Raw genomic sequence first — 23,997 nt, 5'->3', positions numbered from 1 at the left:
AAACAACAAACATTCACTCAAGGAATGGAAGGGTGGCTCCACGGCCTCACTCCCCGCCCCCCAAGCAGGATGGCAGACCTCGCTTTGGCAGCCTAGGAGAACAGGTTGTGGGGTTTGGCTAGTAAGAACAGAGGCAGCTCAGCAGAGTGGTTCCCCATGCGGGTCTGGGGTCAGGCTGCCTAGGCTCAGGGCCTGGCCCGGGGAAGTTTCTAGTTGGTAGAGCTGACAGAGTGATAGTTTTATCTCAGAGAGTTTTTGGAAGGAATAGACGATAGAGAACACGTAAAGTGCTCAGCATGGTGCCTATGAGATGATTCTGATTATTATAAGAAGTCAGTAAATGTTAGCAATCCTCATTTGTTAAAAAGATCCTACTAATAGGCTTGAGCCTCTGCAGCTTATCTTTGCAACTCTGCCCACACCTAATATCTCTACTTTATTGTCTTAACTATGAGATCAGAGCTCCTAGAGAATGGAAGAAAGAGCAAGCTATAAACTTCTGGGTGATAACTAAGCAGAAATAATGGAGCCAAGGAGAAGAAAACAGCCCACGTACACTGACCACCTGGTTGTGTACAGTGGCTCAAGCATAGAATAGATCTGGATGCTTGATGGCCATACTTGAAGGGAGATAACGAAGGGGCATGCCTTCGAACTGCTGAAGGAAATTCCTTACCTAGACGAGCCTAGGCAAGTGTGGAGTAAGACATTTTCAGGCATTTGAGCCTTCAAAAAGTCTGAGATATTCTAAGGAACAGCATAAATTATTACAGTAGCTTCTCAATAGATGTTAAATAGTATTGAGACAGGTAAAGTCACTGAATGTGAAGGACTGATTCATACCACAAATACATGCTGAGTGCCTGTGATGTGTTGGTTACACAGTGGACTAGAACAAGTAACCCAACAGACATACGTCATTCCTTCATGGAGCTTACATTCTAGTGGGGAGAGATAGATAGTAAACAACCACAGACGCGAAACTCCGATTCAGATGAATGCTCCAGAGAAAGAAACTGGGCCAAAAGCCCCAATTTTGGGGTATACCAGAACTATAGCTGATAGAACATCCAGCTAAATGACATCATCTAGACGCAATCAGATAAATCCAGAATGTTGGCCATCTATAAGAATACAGGTCAGAATTCGTTAAAAAGTCAAAGTTGTTAAAAACAAGTGGGAGATTAATGTAGATTAAAGAGTTAACAATCACATTCAACAAGTGAGCCTTGATTGGATCCTGGACCACAGGAAAAATTTTATAAAACATATTTTGGGGACAAGGAAGGACATTTGAATATAGATTGAATATTAGATGATATTAGGGAATTATTATTTTTTTTTTTTTTTTTTTTTTTTTTTTTTTTGCGGTACACCAGCCTCTCACTGTTGTGGCCTCTCCCATTGCGAAGCACAGGCTCCGGACGCGCAGGCTAAGCGGCCATGGCTCGCGGGCCTAGCGGGATCCTCCCGGACTGGGGCACGAACCCGTGTCCCCTGCATCGGCAGGTGGACTCTCAACCACTGCGCCACCAGGGAAGCCCTATTTTTAATTTTTAATTTATTAAATTTAAAAAAAATTTAATTTGCTTAGGTATTACGGGTATGTAGGAGAATGTCTCTATTCTTAGGAGATATATGCTGAAATATATAGAGATAAAGCAAATAGGGCAAACTGTTACCAACTGCTGAATCTAGAAGAGAATATTTAATTGTCTATTGCTCTAATCTTTCAACGTTTCTATATATATTAAAATGTCCAATATAAAAAATTGGATAGGTCTTCCCTGGTGGCCCAGTGGTTAAGAATCCGCCTGCCGATGCAGGGGACACGGGTTCAAGCCCTGGTCCGGGAAGATCCCACATTCCACGGAGCAACTAAGCCCATGCACCAAAACTACTGAGCCTGTGTTCTAGAGCCCGCGAGCCACAACTACTGAGCCCACATGCCACAACAACTGAAGCCCACACGCCTAGAGCCCGTGGTCCGAAACAAGAGAAGCCACCGCAGTGATAAGCCCACGCACCGCAACGAAGGGTTGCCCCGGCTCGCCACAACTGGAGAAAAGCCCGTGAGCAGCAACAAAGACCCAACGCAGCCAAAATATATATATATATATATATATATATATATATACATATAGATATATGTAAAACTGGATAAAAAGGAATGGAGGAGAAGTAAGCATAGATAACTTTTTGGAGGAATTTAGCTGTGAAGGGAGTGTATTAATTTCCTAGAGCTGCTGTAACAGATTACCACAAACTCGGTGGCTTAAAAGGACAGAAATTTATTCTCTCACAGTTCTAGAGGCCCAAATCAAGGTATTGGGAGAGGCCACACTCCCTGCAGAGGCTCTAGGGAAGAACCTATTGTGTGCTTTCCAACCTCTCATGGCTATTAACATTTCTTGACTTGTGGCTGCATCACTCCGGTCTCTGCCTCTGGGGTCACACTGCCTCCTCCTCTTCTGTGTGTGTCTGATCTCCTTCTGTCCCACTCCTTATAAGGACACCTGTGCTGGCATATTGGGCTCACCCAGATTACCCAGAATAAGCTCCTTCTCTCAAGGTCTTTAACTTAATCACATCTTTTACCATGTAAAGTAACATTCACTCTTCTGCCACAGGGGTAATATTCACAGGTTCCTGGGATTAGGAAAGGAATATATCTTTTCGGGTCACTTCTGTGCCTAGCACAGGGAGGAAGAAAAATGGGACAGTAACTAGAGGGGAACATGCGGCCAGAAAAGGTTTTGTTTTGTTTTGTTTTAAGATATGAGAAATTATAGCATATTTGCAATAACTGATATGGAACAGTTTGTTGTACACTGCAGTAGCAGTACAATAATACAATTTATTTGTTCATCGTGTTAGCCACTTGCACACAGGAAAATTCATAAAGAAAATAGCAAGGCCATCATCAAAAAGCCTACAAATAATAAATGCTGGAGAGGGTGTGGAGAAAAGGAACCCTCATACATTGCTGGTGGGAATGCAAATTGGTACAACCACTATAGAGAACAGTAGGGAGGTTTCTTAAAAAACTGAAAATAGAGTTACCATATGATTCTGCAATCCCACTCCTGGGCATATATCTGAAGAAAACTATAATTCAAAACCATACATGCACCCCAATGTTCACTGCAACACTATTTACAATAACCAAGACATGGAACCTAAATGTCCATTGACAAATAAATGGATAAAGATGTGGTATGTGTGTGTATGTATGTGTATATGTGTGTGTGTGTGTGTAATGGAATATTACTCAGCCATAAAAAAGAATGAAATAATGCCATTTACAGCAACATGGATGGACCTAGAGATTATCATACTAAGTGAAGTAAGCCAGACAGAGAAAGACAAATTTCATATGATAATGCTTATATGTGGAGTCTTAAGAAAAAGAAGAAGAGGGCTTCCCTGGTGGCACAGTGGTTGAGAGTCTGCCTGCCAATGCAGGGGACACGGGTTCGTGCCCCGGTCCGGGAAGATCTCACATGCCATGGAGTGGCTGGGCCCGTGAGCCACGGCCGCTGAGCCTGCACGTCCGAGCCTGTACTCCACAACGGGAGAGGCCACAAGAGTGAGAGGCCTGCGTACCGCAAGATGAAAATAACAGTTACTCTTTGAGAATTTGATTAAGAGCAATGAAAAGGTAACAGAGGAGAACTTTTGTCAAACATGGCAGATTGAACAAATATATATGTTTATCTCCAAACCCCACCAAGATGAAAATAAAGGAATAGATATGGTATAAAACCACAAAGACAAAAGGAGCAGGAGAGCAGACAACAGTGGATCAGAGAGGTCAACAAAATTTTGGAGATGGAGGGGGAACTAACTTAGCAGAGTGTGGGAAGCTGGGACTTAAAGAGGAGAATACAAACCAAAAGAGTAACAGTTCACTCTACTTGTCCCCCCAAAAGTTCAGGACCTGAAGGGACCAGATACTTCAGGTGGAAGGAGAAAGTCATGGAGCTGAAAACAGGGAAATTGATTAGAAGTCTGTATATAAATCAGTTAAACTCACAAATCCCCTCTTCAGGCCTTTTTAGCCTGGCAATGACCCCTTGCGGGGTATCAGAGGGTTTATTCTTTGGAGAAATTGAGTCTTCAAAACATTGACTCAGGGCCACCAGGCACAGCTGAAGGTAGTGGTGAGCACTGAGCTGAAAACAAAAGGACTGGGTGAGAATAGGCACGCTGAATGTTGGATCCAAAACCCTATCCCCCTTGCCCTGCTGCCAGAACCTCAGCAGTGGTGGCCATGCAAATGATCCCCAGACAGGAGACTGGAGAACCTTCTCCGGAGAAACTGAAGAGTTCCTGCAATGTGATCTACAGATTCTGACATTTGAGGGTACCCACTAAAAAACCCAATTCTCCAGTCACCTTAGAATGAAGTGCATCAATTAACAAGCCCCATCTGTGCACCTAGAGTTTCCAATTAGCTCTGCTCAGCGTCCTGTTCTTAAATATTAATAGACAAATATCAAACATTTGAGGAAAACCTCCAACAACACACACACACACACACACACACACACACTCACACACCAGAAAGGGTCGAAGGGAATTCAGAGCAAACAATGTGAAAACCAGAAGAAAACTTAAAACCAGGAAGATTCCTCAGAGAGCTAAGAGCACATGTACATGAAACAAAAACAGAAATGCTATATGTAAAATAAGAAGCAATCACTGAACAAGAGAGTTAAAATTAAAAATCCAATAGAAAGGATAAGACAAAGTTAATAACATTTTCTATCCAGAGAGTAGAAGAAAAAGAGGGTGACATAAGTAGAAAAAAAAAATGAGTATAATGCAGGCTCCCACACCCTGAAAATCACAGAACATGGGGTGAGAGTGCAGGATGGGCCGTGGCGTGGTAGAAAACAGGTAATTTACATATGAAAGGAAAACAGATCACATCCATAGAGTTTAAAAAAGAAGAAGAACAAAACTGTACTTTTAAACAGCAGCACTTGGAAGTTAGAAGAGTGTGCCTGTGAAATTCTAAGGGAAAAACATTGCCAACCTAGAATCGCACACCCAGTTAAACTATCAGTCAAATATGAGAGAAGAGTCAATATTTTCAGATGGATAAGTTGTTACAAAGTTTACCTCCCGTGGTTACTTTCTTTGGAAGCTATTAGATGATGTGGTTGACCAAAATGAGGCTGTGAAACAAAAAAGGGGAAGAAGATCTAAGATCCATGCAGTAGGAGAACCAACACAGAAAAACAGAGAGAAGTGTTAAGAAGCTCAGGAAAGCAGCTCTGGAACAAGCCTAGAACGAGCCACCCTACACCAGACCCAGAGGACAAAGGACTCCAAGAAGGAAATTTCCAGGAAAAAAAAAAAAAAGGAATTGATAGATTATCTGTTAGATTTGACTATACGAACAAAATTATGGCACAGAGTCTAACAGCACTTTTGGAGATGGGAAAATTAGGTAGGGGTGTGTAGAAAACTTAACAATTAAAAAACATGAGGCTATTATAAATTTGTGTTATGAGACTTATGATATGATGAAGTTTCTACCCCTTAGAAATTGTATAGACTTTAAAAAGTATGTGGAGGAGAAAGGGTGACGTATTCCTTTCATCCTAAGTATCCATGACTGCTTTTTGCCACCTCTTAGATCCCTACCCAAGAGTCTTGATATTGATGCCTTGACACTAGATACTCAGAGAATCTTCTCTCTTCCCTGGGGTGACGATGGATGGTGGATGACATGTGGAAGACATCAAAGAAAGCCCCAAAGGAGACAGACACAAGGGGAAAAGTCCATGTGATTAGATGCATCATTAAAAGTCAAAGATGGAAATAATAATAATAATACAAAATAATTGAGACCACTTCAAATTCAAAGTTGATGTGGAGGTAAGGGGAACTTGTGGAAATGGTGATCATGGTGAAGTGATTAAAAAGGTGGAGCCCAGGGACTTCCCTGGTGGTCCAGTGGTTAAGAAACCCAGAAGCGGGTTTGATCCCTGGTCGGGGAACTAAGATCCTACAGGCCGCAGGGCAACTAAGCCCACACGCCTCAACTACTGAGCCCGCATGCTCTAGAGTCTGCGTACCATAACTAGAGAGCCCACGTGCTGCAACGAAGATCCCTGCATGCCACAACTAAGACCCGATGCAGTCAAATAAATAAATAAATAAATATTTTTTAAAAAATAGTAGAGCCCGGGAATTCCCTGGTGGCGTAATGGTTAAGAATCCGCCTGTCAATGCAGGGGACATGGGTTCAATCCCTGGCCCAGGAAGATCCCACATGCCGTGGAGCAACCAAGCCCATGCGCCACAGCTACTGAGCCTGAGCTCTAGAGTCCGTAAGCCGCAACTACTGAGCCTGCATGCCACAACTACCGAAGCTCACGAGCCTAGAGCCCGTGCTCTGCAACAAGAGAAGCCACTGCAATGAGAAACCCAGGCACCGCATCGAACAGTAGCCTCCACTTGCTGTAACTAGAGAAAGCCCGCGCACAGCAACGAAGACCCAAGGCAGCCAAAAAAATAAATAAATAAATTTGTATATATAAAAAAAAATAGTGGAGCCCAGCAATTATTCTGGATACAATCTGGGGGCTAGGTAGAGGGAAGATTAGGGAGGCTGGGCTCAGTCCAGATATACAGGGCCCTGCGAGAGGCCTGTCCCATTAAACTGTAAAATTGGCTACATGGGAGAGGAGGGTACAGAAATAGTAAAGGAAATAACTTTAAAATCCAACAAACATAATCACTATTATGGGATTTGGCTTCTTACTTTTTTTCTTCACTTCTTTATTTTCTTATCTCTGCTCTTGCCTTTGTCACTTTGGAGCCCTTCGTTATTCTTTAGGATCCTCTCTCAGAAACTGCACTCCAGCCTGCATCTCTGTCCACAACCTCCATGACCTATCCTTACCCTGCTGTACCTTTCCATTTTTCTCACTGTGCATTCTCCTACATCTCATAAACCCAATCATGTGTTAAGCTAAATCCTTCTAGCCTAACCTAAATCCATTTCTCAAACATTTCTCTATAAGCTCCTCAGTCACAGTTCTTTTCCAAGAAACCAATGTCCACTCTTCCTCTACCTGTCAACACATTAACGAATCTTCTCTTTCTTCTCAAAATGTTCCATTTCCCTCTTTATCACTCTTCTTCACTTCCTTTGGTCCTGGTCTCCGCCTTCATCCCCAGGAGCTCTTCATTCCCACTCTCTCTTCTCTTAGGCAAAGATGCTCTCCTTTCCCTCTCATATTTACCCCTTCAGGGTCAGTAATGTTCTGCTTGTCTCTAATTTCTCCTCTCTGACTTGCAATACTTCCCTTACCTGCTTCTTTCCTTCTTTACCTTAAATCCTTCATCTGCCTCATTCACTGGTACCTTTGTCTATAACCTTTCTCTTCCATAGAAATGGATTCATCAGTATTATCATTCACTTCATCCAAGACATCCTCCTCAACCCTCACCCCTTCCTCAATCTCTTCATTGTTCTCCTCTACCTTTTCAAAAGGAATGTCCATCTCAGCATCAGTAATTTCTATCAATCTTTCATCACCAGTAACTTTCACTCTTTCAATTTTCTCTTCATTTATGCTCCCCATTCTTGAACCGTCCAATTTCTCTCCACTAGTCCCCAGCTTCTCTCCCCTGGATCCCCGCCTTTCCCCGCTGAACACCAGCTTCTCTCTGCTCAACCTCGGCTTCTCTCCACTCGACCTCAGCTTCTCTCCACCTGACCTCAGCTTCTCTCCACTTGACCTCAGCGCCTCCGCATTCTGCCCTAGTTCGTACTCTCTGGATCTCGAGTCCTCTCCACTGGTTCCCACTCCAGTAAACTTCAACCTCTCTTTAAACCCAGGTCCCCCCCTAGACCCCGCTGTAGTCCCTGCATTCTCAGATTCAGCCCCTATTTCGTGTCTGACTTCTTACTTTCCCCACACCTCCTTGGAGTTGTCTTTCCGCAAACCCGCGGAAGCCTGTAATGCACTTGCTACACTGCGCACTCGTTTCACATCCATCCTTCCCTGACTCCGGCCTGACTTTCCTCTCAAGACTGCCTTTTCCACATCGTCCAGTCTCCGGTCCTCAGACTCAAGCTTCGGGTCCCACATCCTAGGCTTTTGCGTGTTTCTACCCAGGAGCTCCATTCTCTTCCCGATCACGAAGAGCCCGTTCCAGGGCATCCACAATTTTTCTCGCACCGTCTGTGCCCCTCTGCTTCCAGGCTCCAGTTGCGACCGCCCGAGGGTCCGCGCCTGGCCTCGGGCGCCCTGGCCGCGGGCCCTGTCGCGCCCCCTCGCCGCCCGTTGCGGCTTACCCAGCCACTCCCTCATGTCCCAGAGCGGACGTCCAAACGGAACCCCTTTCTCCAAAGACATTAGCCCTTGTCCTCGTCCCTAGTCCGCCCCTCCAAACCAGCTCCCCCTTCCCCTCACCCACCCCACCCTTCCACCCAGCCCTCTGGCCTGCCGCCCCGCCCACCGCCTGGAGGGCACGAGACTAGGGTAGTGCGCACGCGCAGGCCGCGCCAGGCCGTTAGAAGGCGCGGCCCAGAGGGGCGGCGGGCGGGAGTCAGCCAGCCTGGGGCGTGGGCTGACGCGACAATAGACCTCTGCGATCCTAGAGCCCCCCCCCGGCCCCCGACTCCATTCTCCAAGCTGTGGGCTGTTCCCGGCTCTCTCAGTTCCGCGCTGCCCCTTAAAAGCTGGGGCCCAGGCACAGGAACGACAGGCGTTGCAGCCAATGGCGTCCCGCACGGTAAACCTGCTACCCAATCAAAAGGCGCGGCTGCGAGGGAACGGCGTGGAACCACGCCCGGCTCCAGGTGACTCCTTGGTAGGGAGGGGAGAGTGCCTCTGTCAGCTGATAGGATCCCCACTGGGTCCGTTCCTCGGGGCGATTTACCGGGGACCAACCTACGGGAGCGCGCGGGCAGTAACCCGCCGCGGAATTCTTGTGTGCTGTAGTCGAGAACGAGAGTGATGGAGGAGCACCTAGAGGCTGGGAAGGAGAGCAAGGTACAGAAAGGATGCAAACACCCTCCCAACCTTCACCTCACTCCATGATACCCAGTGAAGCCCAATCAGGGAATGGGGGGGGGGGTGTGTGTGTGTGTGTGTGTGTGTGTGTGTGTGTGTGTGTGTGTGTGTGTGTGTGTGTGTGTGTGTGTGTGTGTGTGTGTGTGTGTGTGTGTGTGTGTGTGTGTTCGTGCCCACGCATGAGCTAGAGAAAGGCGAGACCTGAGCAAGGGGGTGGGGCGCTTCCGTGGCATCAGCATGGGGGCTGGTGAGGATGTCAAAGGAGGCAGGGTTTACCGTGGCCCCGACAGATGGAAAAGGACCCGTCACTCTTACTCATCCCCTTCCCAGGACCGACTCATGCTGGTTTGATGGGGAAGAAGGAAGGATGTTAGGGATTGAGAAGGGGCTGGAGTACCCTCCTCCTTTCCCAAGGTGGGGGAATACTGTTCAGCACTAATGGCTTCACTTGTGTATCTATGTTCATGTAATCATGAGACCATTCATTCTTTCCTCTTGACTTCATTCAACAAATAGTTTCTGAGCATCCTTGTGCCAAGGATGGTTAGGGGTGGGGCATACAGAGGTGCACACTTTTAGGGGTAGGAGGAATGTGCCTAGTGGACTGTGACTGAGGATGAGGATGGAGCAGCTGTGGTTCATCTTTGAAGCCCCATCTCCCTCAAGCAGTTACCAAGCAGGAAGGAGACAGGGGACTTGGGGGCCTACTGCACCAATGAGCCAGACTTTGGGGGTGGGGGGCAGTTGGACAGAGGCAGAGCCTGCCATGGGGGTGTCGGAGAAGCCAAGAAGTGAGGAATGGGGATCAGTGGAATTTGAAGAAGTGAGAGGGGTGAGAGACCAAAGTATGGAACAGAAAGCATCTGTTTCAGTGTTTATCTATGTTCATATTCATGGTTAAATTAGTTAACACAGGGACTTCCATGGCGGTCCAGTGGTTAAGACTTTGGCTTCCAATGCAGGGGGTGCAGGTTCTATCCCTGGTGGGGGAGCTAAGATCACACATGCGTTGTGGTCAAAAATCCAAAACATAAAGCAGAAGCAATAATGTAACAAATTCAATAAAGACTTTAAAAATGGTCCACATCAAAAAAAATCTTTAAAAAAATTAGTTAATATATATAAAATGCTTAGACCAATGCCTGGCATATAAGTAGAGCAAATATAAGTGTTAGCTATTATATTACTATTACTGTTACCAGTAATAGTGGATGCTATGTGTTCTAAGGATATACTGGGCTGTCAAACTCATGGGCGCACCCCTAACCTTTGTAGATGCCAGACTCTTTGAAAATCTGTTATTAGACCATGTCCTCCAGAGTAATCATTGGCTTCTTCAAAATTCTCCTATAAATATAGAGAAATGAAAAGAGTAATAAATGAATATGTAAGTAAAAATATAACAGAGAAAATGAAATAACATAAAATACTTGAGTAATCTAACAGAAATCAAGAAAGAAAGAATAAAGCAACTATACTCCAATAAAAATTTATTTTAAAAAAAAGAAAGAAAGAATAAAGGAACAAAAAACAGATGAGATGAAGAGAAAACAAAAAGTAAGATGGCAGGTTTATAGCCTACTATATCAGTAATTACAATAATAATGAATGGAACAAAAAGTACAGTTAAAAAACAAACATCTGGGCTTCCCTGGTGGCGCAGTGGTTAAGAATATGCCTGCCAGGGCTTCCCTGGTGGCGCAGTGGTTGAGAGTCTGCCTGCCGATGCAGGAGACACAGGTTCGTGCCCCGGTCTGGGAAGATGCCACATGCCGCGGAGCGGCTGGGCCCATGAGCCGTGGCCACTGAGCCTGTGCATCCGGAGCCTGTGCTCCGCAACGGGAGAGGCCACAACAGTGAGAGGCCCACGTACCGCAAAACAAACAAACAAACAAAAAAAAACCTGCTATAAGGACATAGAAATATTGAAAAACTGATGGAATATGTACACTATGAACACACTAACCAAAAGAAAGCTGGTGTGGCTTTATCAATTTCAGACTGGAAGACAAGAAAGAAGTATTACTAGAAATAAAGAGGAACATTTTATAATGATTAAAGAGTCAATTCAACAGGAAAACACTCCTCAATTTTATGCACCTAATAACAGTTTCAAAATATGCAAAATAAAAAATTACATATGCCGCAGAGCAGCTAAGCCCGTGCGCCACAACTACTGAGCCTGCACTCTAGAGCCTGCGAGCCACAACTACTGAGGCCTGCACACCACAACGAAGAGTAGCCCCCGCTCGCCACAACCAGAGAAAAACCGCACACAGCAACCAAGACCCAACGCAGCCAAAAATAAACAAATAAATAAATTTATATATATATAAAATTACTGAGAAAAATTAAAGAAGACCTAAATCACTGGAAAGATATTCCATGTTCATAGACTGGAAGATTCAATATTGTAAAAACGTCTATCCTTCTCAATTTGATCTATAGATTCAATGTAATCTCAATCAAATCCCAGAAAGTTCTTTGGGGGTAGAAAATAACAAGCTGATTCTAAAATTTATGTGGAAATGCAAAGGATCTACAATAGCCAAAATGATTTTGAAAAAGAACAAAGTTAATTCTACCTGATTTCAACGTTGCCTGTCAATTACAGTAATCAAGAGAGTGTGATATTATCAAAAATACAGATATATAGATCAGTGGAACAGAACAGAGAATACAGAACTGATCACACTTATGAGGTCAATTGATTTTCTACCAAAACAAATCAATAGTGAAAAAATAGTGTTTTTAAACAAATAGTGGTAAAATCACTGGCTATTTATAGGGCAAAATTGAATCACAACCCATACCTTACACTGCATACAAGATGAATCAAATGGATCATAGACCTAAAACTGTTAATTTCTAGAAGAAAAAAATAGGAGAATATCTTCATGACCTTGGGGTAGGAGTGCTTCTTCAAGAGTACACAAACCACAAAAGATTGATATGTTGAGCTTGTAAAATTATAAGCCATTAAGAGAGTGAAAAGGCAACCCACAGAGTAGGAGATATTGGCAAAACATAACTGACAAAGGGCTTGTCTCCAGGAGATTTAAAGAGTTCCTACAAATCAATAAGAGAAAGATGATCTGATTTTTAAAAGAGTATGGCAGGGAGGAGCAAAAGACATGAATAGGCACTTTACAAAAGAAGATATCTGAATGTCTAATAGGTACATGAAATGGTGTTCAATATCATTTCTCACCAGGGAATACAAGTTAAAGCCACTATGCACTATTTTTTTTAAAAAAGATGTATTTATTTATTTGGTGGCACTGGTCTTAGTTGTGGCACGTGGGATCTTCGTTGCCGCGCGCGGGATCTTTGTTGTGGCATGTGGGATCTTTTTTTTTTTAGTTGCGGCATGTGGGATCTTTCAGTTGTGGTATGCGGGATCTAGTTCCCTGACCAGGGATTGAACCCGGGCCCCCTGCATTGGGAGCATGGAGTCTTAACCACTGGACCACCAGGGAAGTCCCCACAATGCGGTATTACTGTACCTCCACCAGTAAGGCTAAAATTAAAAGGACTAACAGTTCTAAGTATTGGCAAGGATGTGGTGCAACTGGAACTTTCATTCAACGCTGGAGGGAGTGTGAATTAGTACAGTCACCTTGGAAAACTGTTTGGCAGTATCTATGAAAGCGTTTTAAACACATGCCTACCCTCTGATGAAGCCATTCTCGTACCCAACAGAAATGAGTACTTAGGTCCCTCAAAAGATATATGCAAGAATATTCATGGCAGCTTTATTCATAATAGCCCCAAACTTGAAATAATCCAAAAGACCACCAACAGTAGAATGGATAAACTACGATACGGTCATATGATGGAACACTACACAGCAATGAAAAAGAAACACTGCACTCAATGACATAGATGGGTCTCACTAAAGAACATGGACACAAAATAGTATATACTGTGTAACTGCATTGATATGAGGCTCAAGGCCAGGTAAAATTAATCTATGGTGCTAGAAGTCTAGGAGTGGCCCCACAGTGTCCCAAATAAGTGCCAAAGCCTGTGAGAGGAGAGAGGGAGGCGTCTGGGTGTGAGAGGTGGGCAGGTGTCAGTTTATATACTGGTGAGTAGTACTTGAAGGGAGAGTGGCTTCTGAGCCTCTGCCTCTCTCCCTAGTACCTCTTGGCACAATGGTGTGGACATAGCAGGTGTTCACTAAATGCTTGTTGAGATAGCTCAGTGTAAGGATGAACTAGTAACTTGGTGCCTCAGGGATCTTTTCACTTAGAGAAAAAATACAAGTGCTTGGCCTCCAAGTCAGTGCCTCTTGGTACCAAACGTAGTGAATGGAATGGTCTCAGGAGCCCCTCAAAAGGGGTGGGACCATCTTATCCAGCTCACTTTACACCTGGTGAAAGGTACCTGAGGTAACCAGCTGAGAAGGGGTGGGCCGGTAACTGAGGAAGTGCATGGGGTTTGGAACCGAGAAACTGTTCAAATCTGGCCCTGCTGCTTTGCACCTGTGTGATCTCGGCCAAGTTATTTCACCTCTCTGGTGGTCACAGCTTCCAGGCCTATCAAACAGGGAGAGTTCTGCCTACTTCAGAGGATGGCAGGGTGGGAAAGTGTCATTGTGAATCCCTGAGCAGTGACTTATCAGGATCCCGCGGGGGGTGGGGGGGAACAGCCGGCGACCCCAGGGCGTGGTGGGAGTAATGCTGCTGAGGTGGGCTCTGCAGGAGGACCAGAAGCCTGCGGCGAGGATGGGCGGGGGGGGGGGGGGGGGGGCGGGCGTGGTCAGTCATGTCAGGGACCTCCCTTCCCCCACAGCCCTCCTCCATGTCCCCGGACCTGCAGGGAGACAGCTCCTTACAGGTGGAGATCTCTGATGCCGTCAGCGAGCGGGACAAGGTGAAATTCACTGTTCAAACCAAGGTGAGGCTGCGCCGGAGCAGGGGGGGTTCAGATGGCTGCTTCAGGAGCCCGGCGCGCGGATGCCCGCGTAGCCTCTGGGCCCGGCTCCTCAGCCTGGCTCTTGGCCCCTGGCCCTCTGAGAAAGAGGGCATCTTGTCTAGTCTCGTACAGCCTTTGCCTGCCTAAGGCCCCAAGTACTACCATCCCCTGTCCACCCTCCTGAGGGTAGTCATGGACGCGTGAGCCCCAACTTGGGCCTCCCCTGGGATGTGGGATTGGGGAGGCCCAAAAGTGGGTGCCCAGGAAGCTTGGTGGGTGTAGGGTTTGGGCAGGGGAGGAAAGACACCTCAGCTAGGTTCCCTGGCTTCCAGAGCTGCGTCCCTCACTTCGCCCGGACCGAGTTCTCAGTCGTGCGACATCATGAGGAGTTCATCTGGCTACACAACGCCTACGTGGAAAACGAGGAGTACGCCGGTCTCATTGTGAGGAAGGGCCGGCCTGGACACCGGGGGGCGGCCGGGAGGCTGGGCCAGGCTTCGGGGTGCGGGTGACGGCCTTCTCAACGATGAGAGGACTTCCAGCTCTGTCCCTCCTTGGAGCAGATCCCCCCAGCCCCTCCAAGGCCAGACTTTGAGGCTTCAAGGGAAAAACTGCAGAAGTTGGGTGAGGGAGACAGCTCTATCACGCGGGAAGAGTTTGCCAAAATGAAGGAGGAGCTGGAAGCGTGAGTGCCGCCTCCCGTTCCTGTCTGTGACAAAGCCCCAGCCCAGCCTCTCCTGACAGCCCCAGGGTTTCTCCCCTGACTGTCCCCCGTGGACGCTTAGGACCCTGCTCCTCGCTCCAGGCCTGCCGAGGGGGAAGGGGGCAGGAGGGGGGAAGGAGCCAGGGAGGGCCCGCGAGCTGCCTGCCATCCTCTGCAGGGAGTATCTGGCCATCTTTAAGAAGACAGTTGCGATGCATGAAGTCTTTCTGCAGCGCCTGGCGGCCCACCCCACCCTGCGTCGAGATCACAACTTCTTTGTCTTTTTGGAATATGGCCAGGATGTGAGCTGGGCCACAGAGCTGGGGTCCCCCCAGGGGTGGGGGGCAAGGCTCTAAGTGGGCTCAGGCCTCTATCTCATCAGCTCGGCAAGTGGTATATGACCGGGGTGGGAGGTGCAAATGCCCACCCTGACGTCACACCCTCCCCACGTGTGCCTCAGCTGAGTGTCCGAGGAAAGAACAGGAAGGAGCTCCTTGGGGGGTTTCTGAGGAATATTGTGAAGTCTGCAGATGAAGCCCTCATCACTGGCATGTCAGGGCTCAAGGTGACTTGGGGGGCCCCCTCTCTGGATTCAACCCAGGGCCTCAAGTCCCCAGCAAGGATTGAGACCCTGGGTCCCTGTGGGAGGGAAGCCACTGATGGGGCCCTGCCTAGAGGGAGATTGTGCCACGCCCGGGAGCCCGAGACTGCACTGCTCCCGGTGACTCGGTGTGAGTGGGTCCTGTCTGGCTCCCTTAGGAGGTGGATGACTTCTTCGAGCATGAGAGGACCTTCCTGCTGGAGTACCACACCCGCATCCGGGACGCCTGCCTTCGGGCAGACAGAGTCATGCACTCTCACAAGTGTACGCAGGGCCCCAGGGGCGCTGGATCCCCCCCAGTGGCCCTACTCCCCAGGGGAGAGTAGAGAGCAGGAAATGCCCTGTGTCTGTCCATGGCCACAAACACCAGGGGTGGGACTTGATGTGCAGACGAAGGGGCTCTGATAGACGGCTCTTCCCCAACAGGCCTGGCAGATGATTATATCCCTATCTCAGCTGCACTGAGCAGTCTGGGAACACAAGAAGTCAACCAGCTAAAGACGTGAGGACTCCCTCTTGCTCCTCTGCCCTCTTTCTTTGCCTGTAATACTGTGTCTGTCCATGAGGGGTCACTCCATGGAAGCCTACTATCAGCTCTAGCGGGAGATGCAGAAGCTCCTCTTGGGCTTTGGGAGAGAAAGAGAGGGAAGGTTCACCAGGGCAGGGAAGCTTTAAGCAATCCCTAAGACCCCTGCCCTAACTCCTCCCCACCGCCTCCTAGGAGCTTCCTCAAATTGGCAGAGCTCTTTGAACGACTAAGGGTGAGTACTGCCTTCTGTGTTGAAAGGCCACCCGATGATCCTTTGCAGGGAAGAGAGTGTCCCGGGAGAGGGGAAAGCTCCAGGGTCATTTTGGATTGTTCAGTGATAACTTGGGCTCAGTGAGGCCCTGGACTCACTCTGCAGACTAGTTTAATGAGAGATGGAGTGGAGACAGGGATCCAGCCTCAAGTGTGGGTGTGTGGTGATGGGGGAGGAGGTGGGAAGTGGGCTTGGCGAGGCACTTACAAGGATGTGCCACGTGCCTCTGGCAGACTGTTCTGTGCTGCCAGCATCCTGCCCCAGACACGCTCTTCCTGAACTCCTCTCCAAGAAAGTCACCAGAGTGTGCCCGTCTTCCTAAAATGTCCGTTGGACCCCATCTCTTCCCTGCTCAGGGCCCTTCAGTGACCCTATCCCTCCTTGAAACTATCCAAGACACAAAGCCCCAAGTCCCTAGCTTGCATCTTAAGCCTGTTGTGATCTGGCCCACTGCTGCCCAAGTGCCCCACTGAACTTATGGTTCCCTGAAAACATACCAGGCTTGCACACCTGCAAAGCCTTTGGCTGTCGTCTAAGCCCTGCTCAACCCCCAAGATCCAGATCAGATGCCACCTCCTCTGTGAAGCCTTCCCTGGCCTGCTCTCCTGAACCACAGGGCTTGACATAGCGTGGGTATCAAGTGACCCTACTTGGTATTTAGATGAACAGCAGCACTCCCAGTCCTTAGCTGCCCCCCCACCAGCTCCCTCCCCAGCCTCCACTTTCCTGATTCAGAAACTGGAGGGCCGAGTGGCTTCTGACGAGGACCTGAAGCTGTCGGACATGCTGAGGTACTACTTGCGCGACTCACAGGCAGCCAAGGTGAGAGGTGGCCCCAGAGCAGACCTCAGGGCTGGAGCCACCAGGGAGGGCGGGCAGGTAGGCAAGGGCCGTGGGCCAGGGATCCTGTGCCCCTGCCGGCCCCAGGACCTGCTGTACCGGCGGCTGCGGGCGCTGGCAGACTATGAGAACGCCAACAAGGCACTGGACAAGGCGCGCACCAGGAACCGGGAGGTGCGGACCGCCGAGAGCCACCAGCAGCTGTGCTGCCAGCGCTTTGAACGCCTCTCCGACTCAGCCAAGCAGGGTAAGCCCCACGGCCCTGGAGCCCCTGCCACTGCACTGCTGACTCTGCCGGGGTCCCCATTCCTCTCTTCTCCAGAGCTCATGGACTTCAGATCCCGCCGCGTCTCCTCCTTCCGCAAGAACCTCATCGAGCTGGCGGAGCTGGAGCTCAAACACGCTAAGGTGAGCCCTCCAGCCTCACTGAGCCTTCTTGCTGCTTTCCTGGCCTCCCACCGCTGGGCCTCTAGGCCCTTATCAAGTGTCTTGGCGCATGGCGGGTGCGGTGGAGCTCGGGGGGAGGTCAGGCTGCCAGGAGCAGCCCCAGCTGTTCAGGACCACAGTTCCCCATTTTGGATCAGGACCATTCCCTTCTGTCATTGGTAGTGAGGCCTCAATAAATGGTAGCTGTTATTGCTGAGGACAGGGGTGGGGACGGAGGGGCTACCCAAGGTGGGGTAACAGAGGGGGTAGCAGCAGATGGGAGCCATCAAGAACCTCTCCTCTGCAGGCCAGCACCCTGCTTCTCCGGAACACCCTTGTCATCCTCAAGGGGGAACCTTAGAGCCACCAGAGTGCCCCCCGACCTCCCACCCCAGCAAGATGCCTCCTTCCCCACCCCAGGAGCCACTCACCATGCCCCGTGACTTCTCGGGGCAAGGCCTACCCCTACCCCAAGGTGCCAGGCCCTGCAAGATAGGGCAGCATGGGCACCACACTTGGCCACAGGTAAGCAGAGCCCTAACCTGGGGAAACCCAGGGGCCCTGACCTCCCTCCCCAGAGGCTATGGGGCAGCCTCAACCCACCTCTGGCCCCTGAGTTCATTTGTCTCCAGCTTGTTCACAAATAAAAAGCCTGGTTCTGTAGCAAGGAGGCTTGCTTGTCCTGACTTCCCAGTTGGAGGGCCCACCAAGTACATCCTCTATCGGGGCACCATGGTAGAGACCAGATCCTGGGGGAACACGGCGGGGGACACCCCTGCAGTGTCTTCAGCCGCTTTTCAGAGTGCCAGTGGTGCTCTCTGTGGGAAGGTACAAGACCCAGAACTTGGAATCCAGGAGCAGTCTTCAAGGCGTGCCACCACCCCCATAAACCCTGGCACAGACCACGCATAAAACGAATTATAAATCCTCTACACCCATTTCCTAATCAATAAAATGGAACTACCCCTTCCTGCCTCCCTACCAGAGATACTGGCCAGCTCCAAGGCACTAAGGAACCAGCTCTTTAACTCCAGGCTTTTTTTAGTTGATGGGAGGAGGGGGGGAGGGGGCAGGGTATAAATCCTCCCATCACCACCACCCCTAGGGCAACACTTCCACCTTACCTGCAGGGCAGGCGAAAACCCAAAGCACAGGGCTGGAAAAGAGCCCACAGCAATGCCAGCAAGAAGCGTGGGGCTCCAGCCAACACTCTCTTGGTTAAACACAGGAAGGTGGAGCCCAAGACACCTGGGTCTGAAGTCCTGGACTCCACCTGGCTGGCCCCACCCTGGCCCCCAGCCACATCTGCAGAAGGCCAAAGACTCAACCTGGCTTTGGACTCACAGCAGCCACTGGACCCAGCCCTTATAAATGAGTCAGCCATCCAGGGAAGAGAGCAGAGCCAAAGACCAAATACTGAAAGTGGAGAAAAAGGTCAAGAAGCAACCAGTAACTTGCAGTCTCGGGGCCCACATCTGGGCAAGACTGCACAGGGGATCACAGAATGGGCCTCACTGTCCTACTGCCCACCTGGGTCAAGGCAACAGAAGAAACCAGTTCAGGGATTAAGCCTCTCTGTTCAAGGAACCCCTGCAGCCAGTAGCAGACACACCCTGGCTCAGCTACCTTCCAGGCTGGTGCCAACTATGACGCCAGGATATAGAGAGGGAACTGTCAGAAAGGAGACTCAGCTAGTCACTGGCGCCAAATGAGGGCGTGTGGGGCTGGCTGGAAGGAGGGTTAGGGAAGAGATGCTACACATCCTCCCAGCCTACCCGCCCCCAAGGTCCCCTGGGCCCCAACCTCCAAACAAACATCCCATTAGTGAGCCTTTTTATTGTTGTGTGTTTTTTTTGTTTTTTTAATTGAGGGTCCCTTACTGGTCCTGCTTCCATGAGTGGCTGTGACCAGGGGCAAGGGGGAGGGGAACCAGGTGGCGCAGGGAGGGGTCATCTCCACAACATTCCATTTATACACAGAACTAAACAGACAAGCACAGAGTCACTATTGTGGTTAGAAGTTGGCAGCATGGGAAAAGGGAGGAACAAGGGGGGAACTGGGGTGTCGTTAAAAAAAATACAGGTCCCCCCCAAACAGGGGTTCCTGGGGGGAACTTGGTCTGTTTCAACCCAAGAGGAATCAGAAGATCAAAAGCGGTTTGGGAAGGCCAGAACCGTCAGGGATGGAGGGAAGAGGAAGAAGGTCCAGGGGGTGGGGGGGCTGTTTGGCAACTGGGGTGAAGGGACTGCCCTCCCCCTGCTGGGTTCCCCCCAGCCCCTCCGGTCTGGCAGGAAGGGGGCAGCCTGCAACCCCCATGGGCAGGTCTGGGGCTGCCAGATGCTCCAGGCAGGGGGCTGGAGGGGGCTCACAAAGGCTTGCCCTCCAGAGAGATGACGGCGCTGCCCCCCAGCTTCTCTGCCAGGGTGCAGCGGTCCTTGACCTCCTCATAGCAGTTTGCTTGCAATTCATGCTTGATCCCTGTGGAGGAGAAGGGGGAGCATCTGTGAGAGGGAGCTCTGGGGCGGGGGTGGGTGTGCTGCAGCTGGGAAGGAGCCAGCAGAACAGATGGCGGGATAAGGCTACATCCAGCAGGCAGTGAAGAGGAGACAGAGAGAGACGGCTCTCCTCCACCATGCCGTCCACCCCACCCTGCAGCCAAGGCCTGAATGCAAGGGCTTACGGCACCACCAGCGCTGGCCCTTACCCGTCAGCTTCTTCTTGATGGCGTCCTTGGAGCTGGCGTAGATCATTTTGCTCTTAAGGGGTGCACACTCAGGGGCCCTGGAGGGAAACAGAATCAGAGAACTTACCGCAAAGCCCCCTCCTCCAAGTCTAGCAAGTGCCCTGAAGCGATACAGGACTTCCAGAAACCCCTGAGCTGGCCCCTAACATTCAAGCTTTTATCAAGTTCCTCACTGACAGGCATTTTATTACAACACCCTACCCTGAAACGCACACCTCTGGGTTAACAAGGAGCCACAGACCTTCCTGTCCTGGGAAAGCAGGGTGGGGCAGAGCTACGGCCTACAGGAGAAGCTCACCAGAAGATGAACACCAGGTCCTCCTTCTTGCTCTCCTTGGTCTCATAGGTTGCGTCATAGAGGGCGTAGCGGCAGTCCTTGTCTGGCAGCATCTTGACAAAGGTGGTGTAGGGGTCGTCTACAGTCTGGCCCACATCACCTACCAGGATCTCCTTGCCCTCCTCCAAGATGATGTTCTTCTTGTCCTCGCTCAGGCAGAAGAGCACCGCCTTCTTGCGCTTCTTCACCTCCTCTGGTGTCGACGACTTACGCACCTTCATGTCGTTGAACACTTTGATGACCCCATCAGAGACAGCCACGCCAGAGGCCTAGAGGACAAGCCACACGCACCTCATAAGGAACAAGTTTCTGGGACGTGCCCTGAAGTCCCTCCTTTGCTTTCTTAGGAAATCTGTCTAGATGTCAACAAATATAGTCCTCAGCCCCAAGAGATCATTAATCCCCTTCCCAAGACAAGTATCACTAGTTTCCCACCCAAGTCACTGTCAAAGGATCAGATGTGACACAACCCCAGAAGAGCCGCCACAGAAGAGACCTCTGATCACATAACTCAACACCATTCCTCCCCACTCCGACATCCTGCAGGCTAGATTAAAGACCTGTGAAAAGCAAAGTCTTGGCCAAGATGTGAACCCAGAATTAAAAGAACCTACAGACGCACGGTACTCAGTCTCAGCTTTTGCATAGTGCTGACTCAGAACTTCACAGAGAGTAGAAAGGGACCCAGACAACCAGGTCATAGTCATCTACGAGAGAACCAGGACCCACAACGCTAGAGGAGTCACCAACGGTGCTCAACAGTTCTAGCAAGCCCATCAGAACTGTTCAACGCAGTTATCACACAAGGTATCCCTTTCTCTGCTGGAGTCTTCCTACACCAAAGGAAGAACAAACCCCTAATTACGGCCCTACCCGACAACTCCCTGTTCTCCGGAAAAAAATGCAAGGCCCCAAAGGTCGCTGATAGAAGTTAGCAGTCCAAACTCAAAGGCCCAAACTCAAAGAGCTCCGTGAGAGCTCTTTAAACTTCTATTCTGGGTCGTATTGGGGTCCACCCTAGCCAGGAATGGGGGTGAGACTGTCCACGGTGAAATCGGCCCCCGCTCCCGGAACTGCAGAGGAAGCCGGCCACGTGATTGAGCCGCTTCCGGAGTAGGCGGGGAAAGGAGACCGGCTAGACTCAGCCCCCTCCCCGAAAAAAACCCGTACCTAGAGGAAGCAACACCTCCAGGGCCTCAACCCTAAGGAAGCGCCCTTACCGACAAGCTTATCGCCCCCCTGCGCTGCGGGCCTGGACAAATTACCCAACCTTCGGCTCTCGCAGCCCTCGGGCCGAACACAGGGGACGGGGTGGTTTCCGGGCGGTGCCCGCCTGGGTCACTTCCCTAAACTCGGCTCCACCCTCAGGCCCCATCCTGGAAAGCCGACAGCCCCGCTGGTCCACGGCTTCGGGCCCAGCAGCCAGGCCGGACCGTGTGCGCACGCGCCGGCCGACAGCGCCGTTCCAGCCTCCGCCGGGTGTAGTCTGCGAACCCAGCTCGCCTTGTGGGCTCGCTAGCTCCCGAGCACGGCCGTGATCTCCGCGCTGTCCGCTCTGTGCTGCGCGGTGCAAGTCTCTAATCCCAGGCGCCTGCGCCCGGACCCGGACACCCCCGCATCCCCGCTAGCCGCGCCGCCCCCGCCCCTTGCGAGCATCCCTGCCACCTGCTCTCGAGACAGACCCGCCTGAGAGGGAGGGTGACGCGGAGATAGGAACAGCCCCTGGGTGGGGCGCGCGCGCCGAGACCGCTCGCGCGCTTTTCCTTCGCCGCCCCCGGGCCAGGTTTGGATGCCGCGTGCTCCCGTCGAGCGCGCCCCCGTGAGCCGACTCTCTTCGGCCCCGCCGCGGCGCGCGACACCGGCTGCTCAGCGAGGGACGGGCGCGCGCGCCCTGGACCCCTCCCCCACGGCCCTTGTCCGCGCGGGCGCAACAGCGGGGTGGGGGAGGGGAAGGGAGTCCAGGGGGCGCGCGAGCGACGTCCAAGCCGGCCCTCACCGGCGCCCGCGGGCGCGCACGCGCGTCCCGGCGCCGCCCGCCCCTCAGCACGAGACCCTCATCCCGCCCGGGGAGCTGGGGGAGGGGATGCCGACGTCGCTCCCCCGTTCCCTTTAGCGCGCGCAGATGATCGACCCGCAGCCGCCTCCCCTCCGGCGCCATGGCCTGCCGCTCACCATGTTTCCGGAAGAGAAAAGGAGATAGCAAGGAGAGCCAGAAAAGACAAGAGCCGCTGCAGCTGCTGCCGGGATCCGACTGAACGCGGCCTCTCCCGGCCCCTTCCGTTTAGTACGAGCCGCACAATGAGGGGCGGGGCGGGCTTCCGGCGCTCCCCCCGCGGGCCGACGGGAAATGAAGTCCGAGAGTCCTGCGCCGTCTTCGGGCTCGCTGGGTAACAGAGTCTTTTTCACCTGACGGCCTCCCTGCTCCACGTTGCATACTGGGGAATGTAGTTCAAAACAGCCGAGAGAGGCGGGGCTATGGCACGGAGAGCGCACCCGTTGGTCGAATTTCCCAGGAAATGCTCGGAGCTGAGCGAAGGCCTCGGCGTTGGGTAATATGACCTGAAAATGAGCCCCGACTTCGCGCTCTCTACCTCGGAGGGAAACGGTTTTCCTAAGATCCAGCTTGGCACTATCTGGATCCTTTGGTCTGAAAATTTTCAGTGAGTTAGTATTTTGGTTTTCCGAATTGAAGCACCTATTCATTGGCCTGGAATCCAGCCCTAGAGCAAGGAGAATCGCCAGTATAAGGCACCTTCTATCCAATAAACATTTATTAAGCATCCTCCATGTGTAAAGCCACTCTTGTCTACTGAGAAAAGGCCATATGCAACGTCAATAAAATAAGAGAAAAAAACGCAAGGGAAAGGCTACGAGGAAATCTTTGAAAATAGAGATTTGTACTTGTTTTTAGGGTGTTTGGCAAAATCATGAGGTAATAAGCCAAAATCATGAGACAGGGGTTTGTGCATTCAATTCAAGGATTATGTGCCTTTTACTAAACAGTGAAAAGCGGAAATAGATATTAAACCAAACTTGAGTCTCATTCTCGAGTTGGTAACCAGGCATATGGTTAATTAGTACCGGCAGAAATTGAGACAGAAACTCTGTGGGAGCATAACCTTCAAAAAAAGAAACTGGAGTGGGGGAGTCCGGGAAGATTTCTTTGGCCTCGAACAAAGGCCATGCCCTCTTTCTCTGCAGGAAGAGAAGACAGGGTCGCAAACAAGAGAATTGGGGGCGTTGATCCCATATGCAGAATAAAGGGTGTAAATGAAGAGCCAGAAGGCTGGGCTTCAGGACCCGGGGAGCGACTCCCGAGAGTGGGGTACGTCGCAGAGCATGCCGGGGGTTGTAGTCGGGGACCTTCCGCCGCATCGCCCACCAACCGAGCTCCCGGGAGCCTCAGGCGGGGGCCACAGCTCTACCGCCTCGCGCAAGCGGCCCTGCCTGGAGAGGAGGCTGGCTCCACCTTTTTTGAGCTTCGGAGTTTCCTAGAGCAACGACGAGGGGGAGGGAGACTTCGCAGTTACCCTGGAGACGCGCTCCCGCCCGCCCCTAGCTGCGGGATGCCCTAGATGTCCTTATT

General features: G+C 50.7%; 2 protein-coding genes across 2 annotated transcripts; one reads left to right on the top strand and one right to left on the bottom strand.

Annotated features, from left to right (window-relative positions):
- Positions 1-8,839: 8,839 nt before the first annotated feature.
- On the top strand, positions 8,840-17,692 carry SNX32 (sorting nexin 32; the record flags this gene model as incomplete). The annotated part of the gene is made up of 11 exons (XM_079929725.1): positions 8,840-9,020; positions 13,839-13,943; positions 14,294-14,404; positions 14,525-14,646; positions 14,843-14,966; positions 15,125-15,229; positions 15,424-15,529; positions 15,692-15,767; positions 15,987-16,026; positions 16,801-17,313; positions 17,639-17,692. Exons 1-11 carry the CDS (start codon positions 8,985-8,987, stop codon positions 17,690-17,692), a joined length of 1,392 nt encoding a protein of 463 aa, XP_079785851.1. The 5' UTR covers positions 8,840-8,984.
- A 1,460-nt stretch (positions 17,693-19,152) lies between these two features.
- Positions 19,153-22,737, bottom strand: CFL1 (cofilin 1). The gene is made up of 4 exons (XM_079929724.1): positions 22,584-22,737; positions 20,373-20,680; positions 20,036-20,112; positions 19,153-19,809 (listed from the first exon to the last, which is right to left on the bottom strand). The coding sequence occupies exons 1-4, from the start codon at positions 22,584-22,586 to the stop codon at positions 19,697-19,699; spliced, it is 501 nt and encodes a 166-aa protein (XP_079785850.1). The 5' UTR covers positions 22,587-22,737; the 3' UTR covers positions 19,153-19,696.
- Between the last annotated feature and the right edge of the window lie 1,260 nt (positions 22,738-23,997).

The sequence above is a fragment of the Stenella coeruleoalba genome (assembly GCF_951394435.1).
Source record: "Stenella coeruleoalba genome assembly, chromosome: 8".
NCBI lineage: Eukaryota > Metazoa > Chordata > Mammalia > Artiodactyla > Delphinidae > Stenella > Stenella coeruleoalba.
The sequence above is the reverse complement of the archived record's forward strand: the minus strand, read 5'-3'. Positions and strand labels throughout refer to the sequence as shown.